The 18,429-nt window shown below is 39.2% G+C and overlaps 2 protein-coding genes across 2 annotated transcripts in view; one reads left to right on the top strand and one right to left on the bottom strand.

Moving 5' to 3' along the window:
• Positions 1-5,970, bottom strand: part of LOC140243517 (uncharacterized) — a 44,132-nt gene extending 38,162 nt beyond the window's left edge. The window contains exon 1 of the mRNA XM_072323188.1: positions 5,794-5,970. Within this exon, the coding sequence (XP_072179289.1) occupies positions 5,794-5,970 (177 nt within the window). The remainder of the gene's footprint in view (positions 1-5,793) is intronic.
• Positions 5,937-14,937, top strand: LOC140243819 (uncharacterized). Its single transcript, XM_072323485.1, has 6 exons — positions 5,937-6,069; positions 8,088-8,247; positions 9,320-10,167; positions 10,915-11,017; positions 11,915-12,423; positions 13,625-14,937. Exons 1-6 carry the CDS (start codon positions 6,034-6,036, stop codon positions 13,961-13,963), a joined length of 1,995 nt encoding a protein of 664 aa, XP_072179586.1. The 5' UTR covers positions 5,937-6,033; the 3' UTR covers positions 13,964-14,937.
• Positions 14,938-18,429: the final 3,492 nt, after the last annotated feature.

The raw sequence follows: 18,429 nt of genomic DNA, 5'->3' as shown, positions 1-18,429 counted from the left end.
ATCATCATCATCATTATTATTATTATCGCCATTATTATTATTATTATTATTATTATTATTATTATTATTATCATTATTATTATCATCATTATCATTATATTATCACTATTATAGACAATTTTGCTGAGCATACGGCGCAAATCACACTAATGTCTCTAGAGCCGAGTTCATATTAATGTCAATTTCTTTCTTACATGTGTTTCCGCATGCTCATGTATACTCACACAGTAATACGCACAAATGGAATTGATTAGTGCATATTCTTCCTTGTGACTTAAGGACGTAGGTACATAAGTAGCTCATCTCACATTGTAACGGACCATTAGCGCTATGGCCTACCCCCCCCCCCCCCCAATCACACACACAACAAGACAGAACAATACAAAGCAGGATCTCAGCTTTGTTCGAGCTGTGCTTGATATGGCGGCCATCTAGCTGCGCTTTCAATACAGCTATTTTTTACCGATACCTGATGTTCCTTTACGATGCAAGAGCAATAAAGTCTACCTATATTTTTGCTTTGAGTTATAGTCTATTATTCTGTACTTTAATTACATTCGGTTTTTTTTTTTCTGCAGTTAAAGGTACCTGCTTACCATTGGGAGCAGTGATTTTAAAAATTTTCGAGTCACCACACTTTGATGCATACGCGTGTGTACTCAGGTCAGTTGTATCACAAAACATCCTACCATATAATTTTTTTTTTTTGCAACAAAGCCTAAAGTATGAGGATATATCACTATTTTTCTAAATAAACCATAACTGCAAATGGTTTATTCTAATTCTTTTATATCTACTGTTCACATTGTGGATATGTAACAATACTTAACAATGATTATACTAATTAACATTTCTACATTAGTTGTTTCCATCCCTAACTCGATTCTAGAACTATTTTGAAGCACTAAAGCTGGGTTGTTCTTTATGCCTTTAATGATCTCTATGTTGTAAAATGTTGTAAAATATCAATGAAAGGGCAGAAATTAGGTCCTTCCCGGAACAAGGAAGCAAAAATCAAATCAACTCAGAGAAGGACAGAGAGGGGGGGGGGGGGGGGGGAACGAAGAAGAACTGCAGATGGATGGCTAACTACAGATGGACAAAGACATTACAGACCGAGGGGGGGGGGGGGGGGGGCAGTGAGATATACGGGAGGGGCAACATTTTTCTTGTGGATGGATGACATTTTGGCGTTGGCCCAGGCTTGCAAGAAATTTGCAAATATTTCCGGCGGAAATCACAAATATGGGAGAGTCATGGGTGAGTTTGCACAGGTTCATGACACAGAACGATACGCAGTATTTTGCGTTTGTATTATATACACACTGAGGATGGGTCGCTGTACAAGGTTTGATATAGGCACTAAAAGATGATCAGAGAGATCGCCCCATTTTAAAAAGGCGCGTATTCTCTTCATGCTTCTGTTGTCCATTACGCAACAAAAATATTTAGTGGCCATGATGGTAATGATAATGATTATTAGATGAAAAGCAATTACTTCTGCTACTACCAAAAATGATTATAAACATGTAGGCCTATAACCGCGATGATAGTTATGATGATATCTGTAATGAATTCCAGAAGTCATATGTATAATATATAAATATATATATATATATATATATATATATATATATATATATATATATATATTGTGCATACACTGTGAGAGAAAGATAGACAGCATAATGAAACCGCTATCGTGTTTCATTATCAAAACATATGACTAAAATCAATACAGCACTTTGCATTATGACAGACTTAAAAAAAAAGAAGAGAAAAACAGCGGATTTTTTTTTTTTTTTTTTAAAGACTCGCTGTTTTCTTGATCGTGCAGTATGTTTATCCTCTCTGAGTTTCGCTGTACCATGGTATCTGTCTGTGTTTATGTATACCACTGAATAAATTGCTGGCTGCATAATCGCCCATTTTTCGAGACTATTATGACTGCTTAATGATGCTGTTTGCTCGTGTGCATTTACGGCGAATGCATAATTCTCTCATCTCAACACTTAATTAAAGACAGAATGCTTTCATGAAATATGAATTTTGTACTAATGACCATTCAGCCCTCATAATAGGGCATACTATCTGATTCTTTTGGTTTAGTTTTATTTCTGCATTTTTCATCATTTCAATTCAAAATAACATCATGAACAATATATATTTTTAAACATTTTCAATACAAAATATCATCATCAGTAATATATTTCAACATTACGGAAGAGAGAATATACAGTGCAAACATATTATCAACGATGATAATCGACGCCAAATAAAAGGGAATGTTTTAAAGGAGGAAAAAAGCTTCAGGCCACATACCGTAAGCGTGTGCTTGAAATGATATTGGCCTGAGAAAGTGGTAGTGGAAAAAACAGAATCGAAAAAGAGTGAAGTTTAGTGTTAAGCCTTTATTGTGCATGGTGCATCGTGGTGTGTGCGGAAGTGCATGGACCTCAAAATAATACATAACTATGAAAAAAAAAAAAGATTCAGAAATAACTGCATTAGGACCATAATGCAAATGAGATATTTGAAATCAAGTACCGATGTCAGAAAGAGTATCAATTCAGTTGGTATATAGACAATAAATATTTTTCGATGGTTGCCTTGAAGGAATAAAATGCTGTTCGTGATCTAAGTTTGACGGGTAATGAGTTCCATACGTCAAGACCATGATGTCTAATTGATTCATGTGCTAACAGCGATCTAGGATTGTTGAGATGAAAGCCCTAAACGATACTGCAGTCTTCTATAAGAGTGATCAGTTATGAAGTCCCTTACTTGACACAACTTGGAGTTTCACTTTCGGTCGTAATACCGAAACGTAAGTAGGCCTATAGCCCAATGTTGACACTGTAGTTTGCAAGCATAATACAAAGAAAACAGATACTATGATCAATGGTTAGTTAGATTGTTACAAAGTTATAGCTTGTGTGGGTAATTCATGCTAATGCGCCCTAACTGATGTGTATCTTTGTATGATACTGTATAATAATTCTCTTGCATATCATCTAAGGGTTACTTAGTAGCCTATAAACTACACTTCTTGCACACACACACACACACACACAAACACACACACATTACATAATCATACTATATTAAAATCACAAAAAATTCAAATGTTATCCCTGTATAAAGAAACAAACAGATTATACATCAATGCAGTTGAGCCAAAGAATATCCTCGTCAACTTCCCTCCAGGCTGTTCAGATATTCCACGTTAAGAACACCGTCTCAGCATGAGTTTATTCCTCGAGACAAACACCCGGAACTCCTTGCTTAACGCTTGCAAGTGTTATATACATGACAGGTACATGCATATTTTGTAGTTGCCTTTTTTTTCGTGGTACCGGCATATTTCGCTGAGCGCCTCGACAACTTCATAGAAAAAGCTGACTCATAATGATACGAGGATTTTCCCCCATTGCAATGTACCCGTATAACAACTAAAGAATCCTCTTTTTGATTTATTTTCAGTCATATCTTTTTTAAACTTTAAGAGTTATGGAATGGACTGTCAATATATTGATGTTATTACAGCAGACGATAATTTCCATGTGGTATCACACCCGACACTTCTCGTCGCAAACGTTTCCCCGATATATCCCGTTCTACGACAGACAGTTTTCACTACGTTGCATTAATAGACTTTGAAATGGCACACAAGCCACAAAAGAAAGTCCTACTTACAGAAGATGACTGTCCAACGAACGAATGCATTTATCCAATACTGCAAGGTACAACACATGGAGAACCACGTCTAGCCAACACAAAGCTCAACCAACGAGTGCTCGCTTACTTTTTGCGAAGACGTCTGACATCGGATACACACGCTACCACACCCGCACTACAAGTTACCTCAGTTTGATCAAAGAGGGCGTAGTGGATAATGTTTCACAATGTTCATGTCACGTCAATAAACTCCCAGATCCGAGGAGAAATGAAGGCAGAGGGATCAAATTTGCCGCAATGACACGACTATAGACTTCGATTCCTGTGCAACAAGGTACAGTGAGATCTTCTAAATAAAACGGTATGACTGCAGTCAGCACATTATTCAATTCAATTCAAATTTTATTTCATTTTTCGGCAAAAAACAACAACAACCACATGCACCTTTATACATATCACTTTCTTTGTAACAGAGTAAGGTACGCTGCAACTATGTGAAGTGAAAAGAGTATAAAATAACAATTGTAGAACTTTATGATAACTGTACTTTTTTTATGAAGTGATCAGGGTGAAGTAAACAATACGCAAAATTCGAAAAATGTAGGGACCCCTCTGGAAAATAACATAAATAGAAAGCACAGACAAAAATGGATGGAAGCCCACTGAAAAGACAGAGCACCAAACAGACTCAAATACACATGAAATGAAACAAGACAGAGACAGCAATAACACTACTAAAGGAGAAATTTTTAGACAGGAGAAAATGAGAAAAAAAAAACCCCAACAGACTGACATAACAGTAAGACAACAGGACAGACCAGAACGTTTAATAAAGACATCGATCTCGTCAGAAGTTTGTTGAAAAAAATATTGTATGAAATGAACAGCACTAGTGCACAAGTGTTTGCAAGTTGTGAATCCATCATTATTAAAAAAAAAAAAAAAAAAAAAAAACACACGCTACAAACTAATTGTGTTTAGCACAATTATATTGTAAAACTTACAAATTGTTTAACTGGCCACCCTGCAACTTCTAGAAGTGACACTGTCAGTCTGGTAGCTGTATTATTATAACAAAAGTTTCATCAATAAATGATGAAATGATTAAGAGTAGTACAACTTTGCTATTCTAATGAATTTTTACAAGTTAGTTTTTTTTTTTTTTATGACACCGTTTACCTACACTAAACAATCTACCCATGTGGCAAGCACAGGGCTCAATAAAATATTCTTCTGGTATGTTCATTTGTCTTTCTTTATTACAGAAAAGACACAGAATTGGATAATGGAACTCATCTCCAACTTCCTTCAGAGAACATAATGTACATAAATCATCATTCAATCTCGAGAAAATCAATTCTTATTGACGGGTAACCTATGAGACCAGCATCCGAATTTACACTATGTTGTTGCATCAGTGTCAGGGAATACGTCTCAAAAGCCAAGACTTTTTTAATCACCTTATGGAACAAAGACGATTTGACCATGTTGCTGCATACCAAGCAACATACCAAGCATTATACCTACAGGGTCATCGCCACTGAAGTAGTGCGTTTGATTTCGGGGGAGTGGCTAGGCAGACGTTGCCACTGGCTGCGCGACGCTATCCTGCATTATAAAATGGCTAAGTAATTTCCAGCTTGCTGATTGGTCAAAGTGTACCACGTGATCATTCGCGAAAAGTGTCTATCCCTGCACGCCCGTGGGATTTTCGCGCACCCAAATTGTCTAATCCACGGTTGAAATTTTCGCGGTGTTCAAATTTTCGCGCATTTCGCGGAACCAGAAACTAGCGCGACCCGGCCAAGCGCGAAAAATTAGTCACGCGAAAATATCCACTTTTACAGTACTAGTACTCGTATTCAACACAAGCTGGGATGGGGTAATCTCGGGGAAAGCCTAACGTTACTCTGGGCCATTTTCCAACGGTGAGTACAATTTCAAAATCTTTGATATTGGATTTATTTCATTATTTCTTTCTCATACAAGGTACATTCACCTCGCGTTTGAAATTACTTAGCCATCTTATAAAAGGAATAACGCATTTTCCCGTCGTTGTTCAGCGATATGCAGTGCTCTCGAGGTTTCTTCTTCGCATGCACACTCCACACTCGCCTCCGGCTCGTGTGGAGTGCGCATGCTCAGAAGAAACCTCTCGTGCACTGCATACTCGCTAAACAACTCCGCGGCATGCGTTATTCCTATACTGTCTTTGGCGATGGTAATGAGTTCCGTCGCATATTTGTGATGTGGTGGATGACGGTGCTGGTGTTGCATCAAGCGCAGGACCATAATCGTAACATTACCTGTTGCTTTGTACAACTACGATGAGATCTTTTGAAAGTTTCGATGAGGATGTCGTCAAAACTAAAAGGAGGGCTAACGGAGAAGGTAAATACAGCGTTACATGTTTTAGATTTCGAAAACAAACCAGGTGTAGAAACTATATCTCATTAAACAGCGCTGTACGTAATCGACACACAACAGTCCCATACGTTGATATTGGTGACGGGCATTTTAGGCATCCTTTAGTGTTAAAACAGAGACAAACCAACAAAATTCACCCCACTGTTAACTAGCTAAACTGGTGATGCCACTTTCTGTACGGTATTTTGATAGCAGGTCGGTATCGTTTTCCTTGGGCAGTCCGACTTGCACCTATTATGGGATGAATATATAAAAGTAAATAAATGAATTTTAAGAGTAATTAGCGATCTATTACTTAATCGCATAGTCTAGGCCTATATTCAACAATGTATTCCTTGTTACATATTATTGTTTTTATGTAAATTGTTGTATTGTGGAAACTTTGAATAAAACTTAAAACTTGAAACTTCAAAAAAAACCCAACAAAACAACACTAACAGTTAGGCCTAAAAAACAAACAAACAAACAAACAAAACAAAACAAACAAACATGTCGACAAAGACATTAACTTATGATTAAGTTTACCAGGGTACCAATATTAGTAATAAGTATTTTTCTATTAGTGTAAGTATTAGTAATAATGATAATACTACTAAAGTAGAAGTACAATGTAATGAATTTCCCATCATGTTAGCTGGTTTATTAGGCCTACTAGTCTACTTAGGCTGGCAAAATACCATTCCACACACATATTTTGTTTTTGTTTTTTTAAGCCCTGTATGTAGGGGGCCTAGAGCTATAGATTTCTAGTATAAATGTAGAATATATGTAAATTTACACATCCTGTTTATGTGAATTGTTAATTTTGTCAGTGATTCTACAATGTATTCGATGAGTATCTTTGGGTGTTCATAATATCGGACACCTAACGTTTTTCTATCAATAGAAACGTGAAAAATCTCACAATTTGCCTGAAATTTTACTCACGTGTGGAGAAAATACTCCGGATTCACAAGCGCGCACTGAAAATGCGATCTGAGGTACGCGCTCTAGATGGCGGCTTCGAACGCGTGGGGTGTCATTTTTTCCGCACTCAGTTGCCCGGCTCATATCGAGCGACCACCCCGCCCTCTATTGACAATACGTATAAAGCGTACTTAAACACGTTTTTTCGACAAGCTGCTGTTTTTTTTCTAGTCGTAATTTTTTCCCCAATAATATTTGAATATATTTTGAATCCTTCGATATTACTTTTGAAGGACTGTTTGATGAATTTGACTTGATTTTCATTAGGAAACTTTTCGTCGTAATGGAAATAAATTAGATGAGTCGGTTTGTTTTTTCACATTCATTTCTCGTTTCTGCATCAACTCGTACGGTGTACGGTCGTAGCGGGCGACAAAATGTTTATGTCATGTGTATGTGTAACGTGTGTGCACGATCGTACAAGCGGCGGTGACAATTTTGCGGTCAAAATCGTCAAATTTATTACGGAAGGATTCTCTACATCTAACAACGAGTCAGCAAAGTTAGGCCTAGTTATATGTAGTTACACGATAAACCTTATTCGATCTTGCTAAATTTCGGTAATTTAGAGGGAATACTTAGTTGTTTTTGCCACATTTTACTCGGTAGCGTAGCCCAGTGAAGAATCGAACACCGTTGCGCGTAGTCCCATGCGTACATTTTCTTTCTGTACGCGCAATGCCATTATAATGCGCGGTCGGTCGTTATGGACCCGGTCGGTGGGTTGGACACCTACCATATGACCTAATTAAGAAAGTCGGGTACACCAAAGATAACGTAGAAATTCTCTAGAATGTCTACTCATTTACAAACTGTAGTATCAATATTTCTATTGATGAATTTTACAGATTTGGTAGTTAATGAAAGAACAAAACAGCAAAGCATTTCAGCATTTTGTACCATCCTGTGATGAATTGTGTTTTTAATTTTGAATATCATTCCATATATCGATAGAAGGTTTTTGAAATGATCCTAAAAATTCTTGCCGTGTGTTTGTTTGCATGACTTGCTTGCAGGTGGAGGAGATCAAGCGCATGCAGGCAAATTGGATGCGGGAACGATCACTCCAGATCGATGATGAGGAAAGCAGCCCAAAGGAGGTAGACATAGCGCCCTCTGTGGCCAGACCCAGTAGGGACAAGGGCACTAAGACATCTTCAGCGGCAAAGAAACAAGGTACATGTAAGTATAGTACGTAGCAAGGAGACACTTAAAGTAGTGCGCACGAGGCAGCGCACCTGTTCACGAAAATGAGACCATATACATTAATTGTACTGTAAGCTGTTATTTTCACATACAGATATTTTCACAAATGAGGAGATCATGGACATTTTTGCAAGTTTTTGTTTTTGCAATTTTGACACGGCGCTGTCATACAATTTGTATATGCACTGAATGCTTGTCAGTTTCAGATATTTTCATGTGTTCTTAAATTTGCGGCCCAACAGTCATTCGTGAAATTTGTGAAAATTAAACGTTCATGAAAATAACAGCTTATACAGTACAGTTAGAGGAGACATGATTAACCATGGTTAGTGAGGGAAAATTCCTCTGCTAATTACACCTCATTTGGAGATTAGATGTGCTTTCTTGTAAATTCAAAGAAACCATTATATACGAGTTATGGGGGCAGATTCAGAAAATTATCATATGATACAGTTTTAAGTGGTGAAACTGAAGTCTCCATTATAGGTACCTCTGAGTGGAGGATAAGCAGAAAAAAAATAAATCTTTATAGATTTCAAGACTGAAGTGAAACAAGTTGATTTTGATACCTAGATATAATGTAACATTGGCTTTCTAGTGTATTTGAAAGAAGTGCTAAATTTTCATTCTTCTACACATGTGTCTACTGAGAATCAGTAACTAGATGTGAGTCCATTAGGCTGCTGAGCTCACAGATTATATTAGTCAAAGATAAAAAAGAGAATCACAGACAGGAATTAATGTACGAGTGTGCTAGCAAAGATGTCAGTCTGTCTAACATGCTTTCTGTGCTTTGTATGTACAGGAACTTTGTGTGTGTGTGTGTGTGTGTGTGTGTGTGTGTGTATGTGTGTTTGGGTATGGTTATAGCTCTCTGAAAATAACATTTTCAGTTCTGCAGCTTCTTGGTAGCATTTCTTGGTTTGTTTGTTATGAGATGTCACTAATTTTTATTTATCATATCTTTTGAAGATGATTGATTTTGCAGATTTGAAATGTGATGCTGTCATTCATGGTTTTTACAATAACTTTTTGTTCCCAGATATGTTATCATGGACAGTTGGGGGTAATGCTACAAAAAAGAAAGTAACACCATCAACAAACAGAACGGCCAAGACCCAACAGAGTTTGCGAACAAGGTCCGCCTCTCCAGTTCGCAGTGGCACAAACTCGTCAAAGAGCGCCCCCTCTGGCCCTCACAGGAAGGGAAACTCTCATCCTTTGAGCGCAAGGAGCAATGCAAGCGAAGGGTCACGCCCACCTTCGGGAAGGAATGTGTCTCAGGGAGAGAGGTCAAAGGTGAAAGATCATCATGTTAATTCTAAGAAATCCATGAAAAATGAGTATAGATCAGAACATAAAACACATCATAGCATGCAAAATGATAGTCATGTCAGCTCATTACACAATACAGAGTTAAGCAGCAGGAAAAAGCAGAGTTTGGAAAATACTTTTCACAGAGTCAGCTCTGAACCAGACTTAACTGCATCTCAAAGGTCAGATGCCCTCTTGGAACAAGAGACAAATAATCCTTGGGAGGGAAATATTTCTGGAAGACATAATGGAGAGTTTGAAATAGACCGCCATGATGTCAGCCAGTCGGGAAATGGCAGGATTCAAACTGACCAATTGGAGAATAGCAGGACGGAGACCGACCAATCAGGCGAGAGGCATAGACAGGTGTCCACCATGGATCCGGACGCCTTTGACAGGCTGGCGGACCAGATAGCGAGTCGGGTCAAGGCGGAGATGAGAGAGGAACGGCGAGACGTGATGAATCGAGTCGGGTACACCTCAAAGAGTATCCTGCTGGATGATGACGATGATGAACATGCTGGCAGTGGGGAGAAGATTGAAGCTCATCATTGCAGTAAATGCAAACAGCTCATGGTGAGTTGATCATCCAAATATGTGTGAAATATCCATGCTTAAGGAAGGATCATACAGTTGTATATCACAGTCACATCTTAGGTGTTATTATTCTCTTTTGAATGGCAATTGTATAACGCCTTTATGCAAAGAAACAAGTTCCACTGACAGCTGGATCTCACTTATACTCCTCTATCTGCTGTTAGCCTAAGAGTAATTGAACTGGGATCAAATTACACATACGGTACTTATAGTTTTATTGTGCCATTTATCTACCTACAATGTACTGTATGCCTATAGATACATGACTGTGAAGCTACAGATTATTGGATACAATGTCATATGTTTAAAAAAATATTGTGATATTTTAGGATCTGCATTGATAAATTCTCACAGATTTATTCTGCCTGATATGAGGATTGGTATGTCAAGAATGTGTGTGTGTTTTTACAGATTTTGACTTCATACATCTACAAAACAAGAGATCCCAGTGTAGTATTTTATTTTATATAATGGCTCTTTGAAACTTGCTATGTGGTCTTCATAAATGTCATGCATTAATGCAGGTCATTTGAAACCCTACAATCATCTGAATTCACAAAAAGTGAATTCTTTGATAAATGTAAACTCTGGTCATGGATTGCACTGATAGTCCACGAAAAAAAAAAAGTCATTAGTTTGCCTTTAACTTGCTTTCATTTTAGCCATATGAATATGATTTCATTTCTATTGTCTTATAAAGTAAGTGTATGTATATCTCATTTGCAGATTGCCCCAGACCACTCTCCAACACTTCTAATCCCATGTGGTCATACATTTTGTGAGGCTTGTGCTGAGGACAGGATAAAGTGCCCTACGTGTAGAACGAGAGGTAAGGAAGTTTTTTGATCCTTTTTTGCAGATGGTAGTGCTTTGCATTTAGTTTTGTAGTTATGTATCTGACATCAAATCATCAGCATAACATTGTGTGAAACAGTGTGACATTGTGTCCATTTGATTTTGAGAGAGAAGTACAACACAAAATACTCAATTTGAGATGGAAATATCAGAATATATAAGCAAATACGAATATCGTGTAATATGACTGAGGGACCTGCTGAAATCAGACGCTTGTAGAATGTAGGCTCTATAGTAATGATTTAAGAGTTTAATACATTGTATTAGTGGAAAAAAAAAAAACACCATAAGAGAACACAAAAATGTTGATAGTTTAATAAAGTTATATGATGCACTAAAAAAAAAATCACAGTGTTCATGATTAAACCTAAAATTACAAAGCTAAGTACCACTTTGATCAAACAAATATTGTACACAAAGTTCAGAGTTTTTTGTTTTTATTTCTTATGAAGAGCTGTTAGCAGTTTCAATTATGTTTGTGGATGTTTCAAATCATATGCCTATCTGTTTTCAGATGTGGTATGTGTATCACAAGGCTCTTCAACCCTCTCAACACCGACACCCCCCATGCCACAGACATTGCTTACAGACATGCTGCCCATGATACTGATAAAGTTAATCTGCAGATTTATGATTCACATTTGTGTGTATATGTGTGTGATGATAATATTCCCAACTCAGTAAAGCTCTTAAATTCTAAATGAAAGTGACAAGAAAGTCATTTCAGTTAAGCCATTCTGGATATTCCCCTGATGCTAACATGTAGTTTTTTTTTTTCTTTTAGTTTTCAGTTTATTTCATATCATGTCTCAGGACTATTTCTTTAACTCAAAATCTAAATCCCATTTTGTGTGTGATGAAACTGTTCCAGTGACTTCAACAACATTAAACGCCACCCTCCAAGACATCATATCTGCCACCTCTTCGAGTCAGCGGGGTGGGCCACATCCACGCGTGACCCCGCCCCGTGCAGCATCCAATCACAATGGCCCACCTCCAGAGAGTGACAACCGCACCCAAACACTTCCGTCCAATCATTGGGTAGCAGCAGACCAAAGAACTCGGGAATACACGCCTGCCAAGTACGCAGACGGACGGCCAACCGGCGAACATGTCCAATCTAGGACTCAGGGGGATGTGGAACATCAGAGCAAGGGAGGGGCAGGGGGTGCAAGGACTGAGGGTGGGGGTGATGCAGGGAGATTGGGAGAGAGGGGAAGGGGCGGAGCTGCCAGGAGGAGGATAACTCCCGAGGAGGAGGCCAGGAGACTGGAAGATGAATACCAGTCGCTAGGGATACGATGTGAGGCCCTGGAGAGCGAAGAGGCGGACGTTCTACAGAGGGTGGAGGAACAGAATACGGAGATTGCACAGCACAAGGTATTCTTTCATGGCGCAATATGGATAAATGTTATTATTGCCTTTTGACAGTGGGTTCCAATACTGTAAAAGTGGAAATTTTCGCAATGTTAAAATTTTTGCGCATTTCGGTCAAAGCAGAAGGTAGGGCGAAAAATAAAAGCATTTGAATATTTCTGCTTACCATGTGTTCCAGTAGTCGATGTCTTGTTTCTGCGGAATTAGAAACACGCGAAACTCTTCTCATCTGGTCGAATGCGAAAAATTAGTTGCGTGAAAATATCCACTTTTACAGTACAAGATACTGCAGAAGTGGAACTTTTCATGCATGTAAATTTTTATGCTTGGCTGGGTAAGATGAATTTTGCATGTTTTTGTTTCTGCAGAATCAAAACATTATTATAGTTTTACATATAATAAGCAAATATTTTTGTGCGTTTTTTAATTTTTGTGCTCCTTTCCGGCCGTGCAAAATGCATGAAAATTTCCACATCACAAAAACTTCCACTTTTACAGTATCTCTATAACTTACTTATGTTGGATGATAGTGTACATATATCCCACCTCTCCCCCAAAAACAACAACAAAATGATAAAAAACAATCAAAAAGGTCATGTACCATCAGTAGCTTCTGAAGATGTAATTGTTCTACACACGACCTGGTTAGAAATAAATCTTTTCCTTTCCCCACCCCCCATGAAAAAAAGAAGATGAAAATATGTCATGAGATTTTAGGTGCTATCATACAGATTGTTTATTCCATATTCTTTTTTTCTGTCATTTTCTTCTCTACTTGTTTTTTATATCTCCCCTACTGTCTTCCTTCCCCCCCCCCCCACATTACAATGGTGTATGCATTTTTTTCTTCTGTAGATAATCAAGTAAGGTTGACTTCTCTTCATTTTGTGTGTTAGACATCCTAAATCTTAAGCTTCTAATTATATTGTTTTGGAATCCTCCTGCATGATGTATTGTTTGCCTGTTTTGATGCTTGTTTGTTTGTTTGTTTTTTTTCCTTTCTGTGACAATATTAATTTACCATTTGCAACTGAATATGGAACAATAGTTTGCTTTAAAATGATTCTCATACCTTGCAGAAAACCAGAAATGAAGTCAATATAAATCAGTCACTCCACAAACGCTGTAGTATACTGTATCTCTCATGTTCTGGTGCAATGCCTACCACCACCACTTGTTGCTCTCTATCATTCCTCTGATGCAGCAACAAATGAGCAACATTGTCCAGAAGCAGCAGCAGCTGAGAGACGAGATCAAGAGCCTGGAGGAGAGACTAGCCGGCCTGGAGACCCACCGGCAGGAGTACCGTCGCCAGGTGGAGGACGCCGAGGACCGGAAGAGGGAAGAGCTGGACCAGCTGGCCATGGTCCGCACCATGCTACGGGACATGCAGAGGAACAGGGAGAGGGTGAGAGACAGCCCCCCATCAGCTAGCCCCGCCCCTCTGGCACTCCACACATTCCCTCTCTCTCCTTCAATTCTCGGTCCATCCCAAGTATTTCTCCACTTTACGTATTCCTTTCAGCCGACCATGCAACTGTAAGTCCATGACCCAACTAACCTGTGACCCATCCACACTTATGCTCCAACCCTACTTGACTCCCCTAGATACCCCAATAAATGTCCCCCATCCAATCTGTTCCCCATCCTCACTTATGCTCTACCCTACTTGACTCCACTTTACCTTAATAAATGTTCCCATCCAATTTGTTCCCCCATCCTCACTAAATGATTCACCCTACTTGACTCCCTGTACCTTAATAAATGTTTCCCATCCTACCTGTTCCCTCACCCAAGCTTTTCCCCTCCTATTTCCCAACCTATACTTGTATCATGCTCCACCCTACTTGACCCCCTGTACCCTACAAATATCCCCCATCCTGCATGTACCTGTTCCCCTACCTCAGCCTTTCCCTTCCCATTTCCCACTCTTTATACATGTATGCTCCACCCCACATGGCCCTCTAGCAGTACCTTACCAATATCCCTGTCCCACCTGTTTTCCCACCCTACCCAACTTTATTCCCTTCTCCCACACCCTCCTCTATACCTCACCTTACTTGATTCCCCTGTCCCTTACCTACACTGTTATACCCATATTCCACCTGTTCCCCATCCCATCTTTGCCTCCACCTTCACCCATGCTCTACCCTCCTTGACTGATTCCCCTATCCCACCTATACCCCCTCCAATCAAATTCTAGTTTGAATTAAACTACAGCTGTACCCTCTGTCTTTGTTGAACATTTTGGTTTAATAATCCCTTTCTTACCCTTGCTGAATATATATATATATATGGGCCGTGACGCGAGAAAAGGGCCCTTAGGGCATTATTATACCGAAAATGAGTTTTCACCTCCATATTGTAGAAGGAACTCTGACGTATTTGGATATGCAGACCTTTTTCTGAAATTCCACTCTTAAATGCCCCAATTACGACATTTAAAACAGCATGTTTTGTACAAATCCTGTCACTTTTTGATGCGTTTATGCATGTGCGCGTAGTTAGCTAGTTGATCTTTTTTCCGCGTATTGCTTTGTTAAACTTCCGCGCCGTTTTCTGGCATTTGCGCGCAGCGGCGCTAAGGGCCCTTTTCTCGCGTCACGGCCCATATATATATATATATATATATATATATATATATACAAGTGTATATATATGTATATACAAGTGTATATATATGTAGTTAATTCATGTTATCAGGGTGTATTAAAGATAATAAAAAGTTTTGGTACCTCAAAAGTTTCCCTGAATTTCCTTGTCTTAGTTTGTGTTTCAGGTTAAAGAACCTTTCATATACAGTCCCGCCTGCGATCAACGTCACAGTGGTTTTGCGCGCGAATGAGCGCGCGCAAGTTAGCGCAGTTGAGCGCCCGTTAAGCTCGCTCAATTGCGCTCACATCGTCGGGCGGGTGAAAGCCGGCAAATGTATCTGCTGCCATCTGCGGCCAAAAAGGGGAATGTTGCTATGCGTAGGTGCGTGCGTGTATCAGTACCGAGGATGCTGAGCATGTTCTCGCGGAAGGGAAGGGCCGCCCCTTTTCACGTCAAAGTATGTAAATGTGTTAATGTATGTGTGTGGGTATGTATGTCTGTTCGTGTTTGTATGTTCACGCCTCTGTAAAACAGAAAAAAAAAAAAAAATGCGTGAAAGAAACGGATGGAACAAGATTCCGCAGCAAGAATTTGACCAACGCTGGGACCAAAACTGTACTATACGAAATTTACTTTTAGCGTTCATGTTTCATGTAAGCCTATTTTCTTGATATTTCGATTGTCTTTTGTACTTTCCATTAGCGTATTTTTTTACCCGCGCAGTACGATAGCCCGCACAGGCGCGTAATTGCGATCCATCATGCAATATCGACGAGATGATCAGCAAGTATACATCAAAGAAACAAAACAAGATTCCGCTGCTATATTTCTACCATCGCTGTGACCAACACTGCTTGTTGTAAGATTTTACTTTCAGCGTTCTTGATACCTCCAGTATTCATTTTTTATTCGGAATATCTGTTGTACTTTCTAGCAGCATTCTTTTTTGCGCAGTACGAAAGCGAGCAGAGGCGCGCAATTGCGATCTTTGTAATTTAGAGCAGATGCACGCAACATTGCGCTTTCTGCATTTCGGAAAAAAGTAATCGTAATCAGAAGAAGACATTAAAGATATTAAGCAAATATCCTAGGCAACATGAAGAACCATCTCCCTGCCATGTGCTCTTTTCCGCACAGTATACGATACCGAGCAGATGTACGCACTTGCGCTCTATGAATTCCCGACGAGATAACCATGTTTAGAAGAAAGCATTAGAACACGATTCCGTAGCAACATTTTGGAACATTGCTGTTACCAAAATATAGTACATAATTTTGTCTGAAAATATTGTTTTATGATTCTACACTCTCTTAATTTCTAGGACTTAAATTTTAAATCTTTCTTACGACTTAAAATATTTTAAGTCTTTAAGACTTATTTTAGGTGGCTTCGATTAAAAGTTGAGTGTCGAAGCTGTTCGCAATCTAAATCTAACAAGGACTTAAACTTTCAGCCAATCAGATGACTTGTAAATGACGTCATGCGCTATCTTGAACCGCCTAAAACCGGAATTGGCGCTGGCCGTCACTTTGCTTCATGCGATGCTAGATAGCGTAGTCATACACACACATTCAGTGCACAATATGTGTATGTACTTGTACCTACCATGTTTGCAAACAAACGCTATTGACTCGAACAGTTGAGTTGGTCTTGAAGGCAGAAGTCATGCAGGCTGGAGTTTTTAGAGGGCATGCACTGACGGAAGCTTGACCAAGTTGCTTAAAGGTGAGCATATTACTGTATGAATGCTTAAGAATGTGTTTGATAACTCTGGGACTCAGTAACCAAAGATAAAAGATGTTAAGATGTGCACTAACCGCCCTACATTTTTGGCGAGTTTGAGCCTTGCCGCTGTATACAGCGCTGTCCATCCCTGAAGCGCCAGTGCTAACGTTAGCTGTTCATGGCTAATTAGTAATGTGTCTATCCAAACATTGTAACAAGTTACATGAAGGCTAACGTTATACTAGTATTGTGGGGGCTCTATTTCGGTGAAACTGCAAGTACAAGTGTAATAATACAGGGACTCTTATAAAGCGCCCATTCTACCTAATGATTTACGATGTTGGTGTCTTGACTGAAAGGTAAAGCTATGGGCATAACAGGCTACTGTAGCGTAGGCCTAACTGTCGTCTAACACTGAGTAACAGTAACAAGTTAGTGTCAGTTCACCCCTTCCTACACTCTTGTAAGGTTTAATTTATCAATTTCTACGTAGAAAGGCACAGTTCTAGGCCTTATCATGCCCTATGCTGTGATAAAATGTAGGGCATATGCTGTTAGATGGGTTTTATTTTTAACGTTGTGTTTAGGCCACCAATAGTACGTAGACCTCGGCTATATGGGCGCTACAATAGAACTGCGACCAGCCCAAACACGAAGCCCCCTGTGTGATGAGCGCCCCAGGGTTTAGGGCGCCAATGTTGCAATGCCAGTGCAGTGGCGTCAAGCTCTGAACTTTAAAAACTTCTATCGCATGGGCCATATTGGCTGACATCACCAATTTCTATTGACTCCCATATTAAAATAGGGGGTCTACAATTAATAAACAGTTTCTGTTCCACTGCATGACTAGGTCTACTGAGTCTGATGTCACAATGAACAATTACCTTTGGCGTGTGCACTCAACACTCTTACTATCAAGCGTGCATCATGTCACTCATTTTACTGGAATAATCAACTTCAATGCTACTTGCACTCGGCTGCGTACATGTGTATGTAATGTGAATGTGCTACTGATTTGCATTCCATGAAAATACTTCTACTATTATTACTACCACTCAGTAGTAGGCCTGGACACCTAGGCCTTATGGTTGCCATTTCTGCACTGAATTCAAGACTCTTTCTTGAACTAGTAAGTCTGTTAGTGTTATTGTTGAAGGCGTTGTATGAAACAAATAATGTATGGAATTAACTCGTGCAATGGAACAAGATTTCGCACCTGGATAAAGGTAATCTACTCCAGTCTTTCTCTTTGTAGCATAATCAATGTGGTGATCTGTGTTTGAGTAGAAGGATCTAGACTTAAAAATTCTACAGATCTACACTTCTGGCTGAGATGTATGCATTAAGCATCACATACACCAGTGAGAGAATGTAGTGAAGTTTTACAATATATGAGGCCTTTTTATGCCTCCGCCACGAAGTGGTGCCGGAGGCATTATGTTTTCGGGTTGTCCGTCCGTCCGTCCGTCCGTCCTTCCGTCCGTCTGTAATGAATTTTGTGGACAAGGTAACTATCGAAACCTGTTGAGGTATCCTAATGAAACTTGGCATGTATGTGTATTAGGGGGTGAAGTTGTGCCTATCAACTTTTGGGTGCACATGCTCAAGGTCAAAGGTCAAAAGGTCAAGGTCAAATACATAAAATTTCACTATTTCCACCATATCTATTGAATGCCTGAAGATATTTT

The sequence above is a fragment of the Diadema setosum genome, chromosome 20 (genome assembly GCF_964275005.1).
Source record: "Diadema setosum chromosome 20, eeDiaSeto1, whole genome shotgun sequence".
NCBI classification, from domain to species: Eukaryota; Metazoa; Echinodermata; class Echinoidea; order Diadematoida; family Diadematidae; genus Diadema; species Diadema setosum.
Note: the sequence above shows the minus strand (reverse complement) of the source record. Positions and strands in the feature narration are given on the sequence as shown.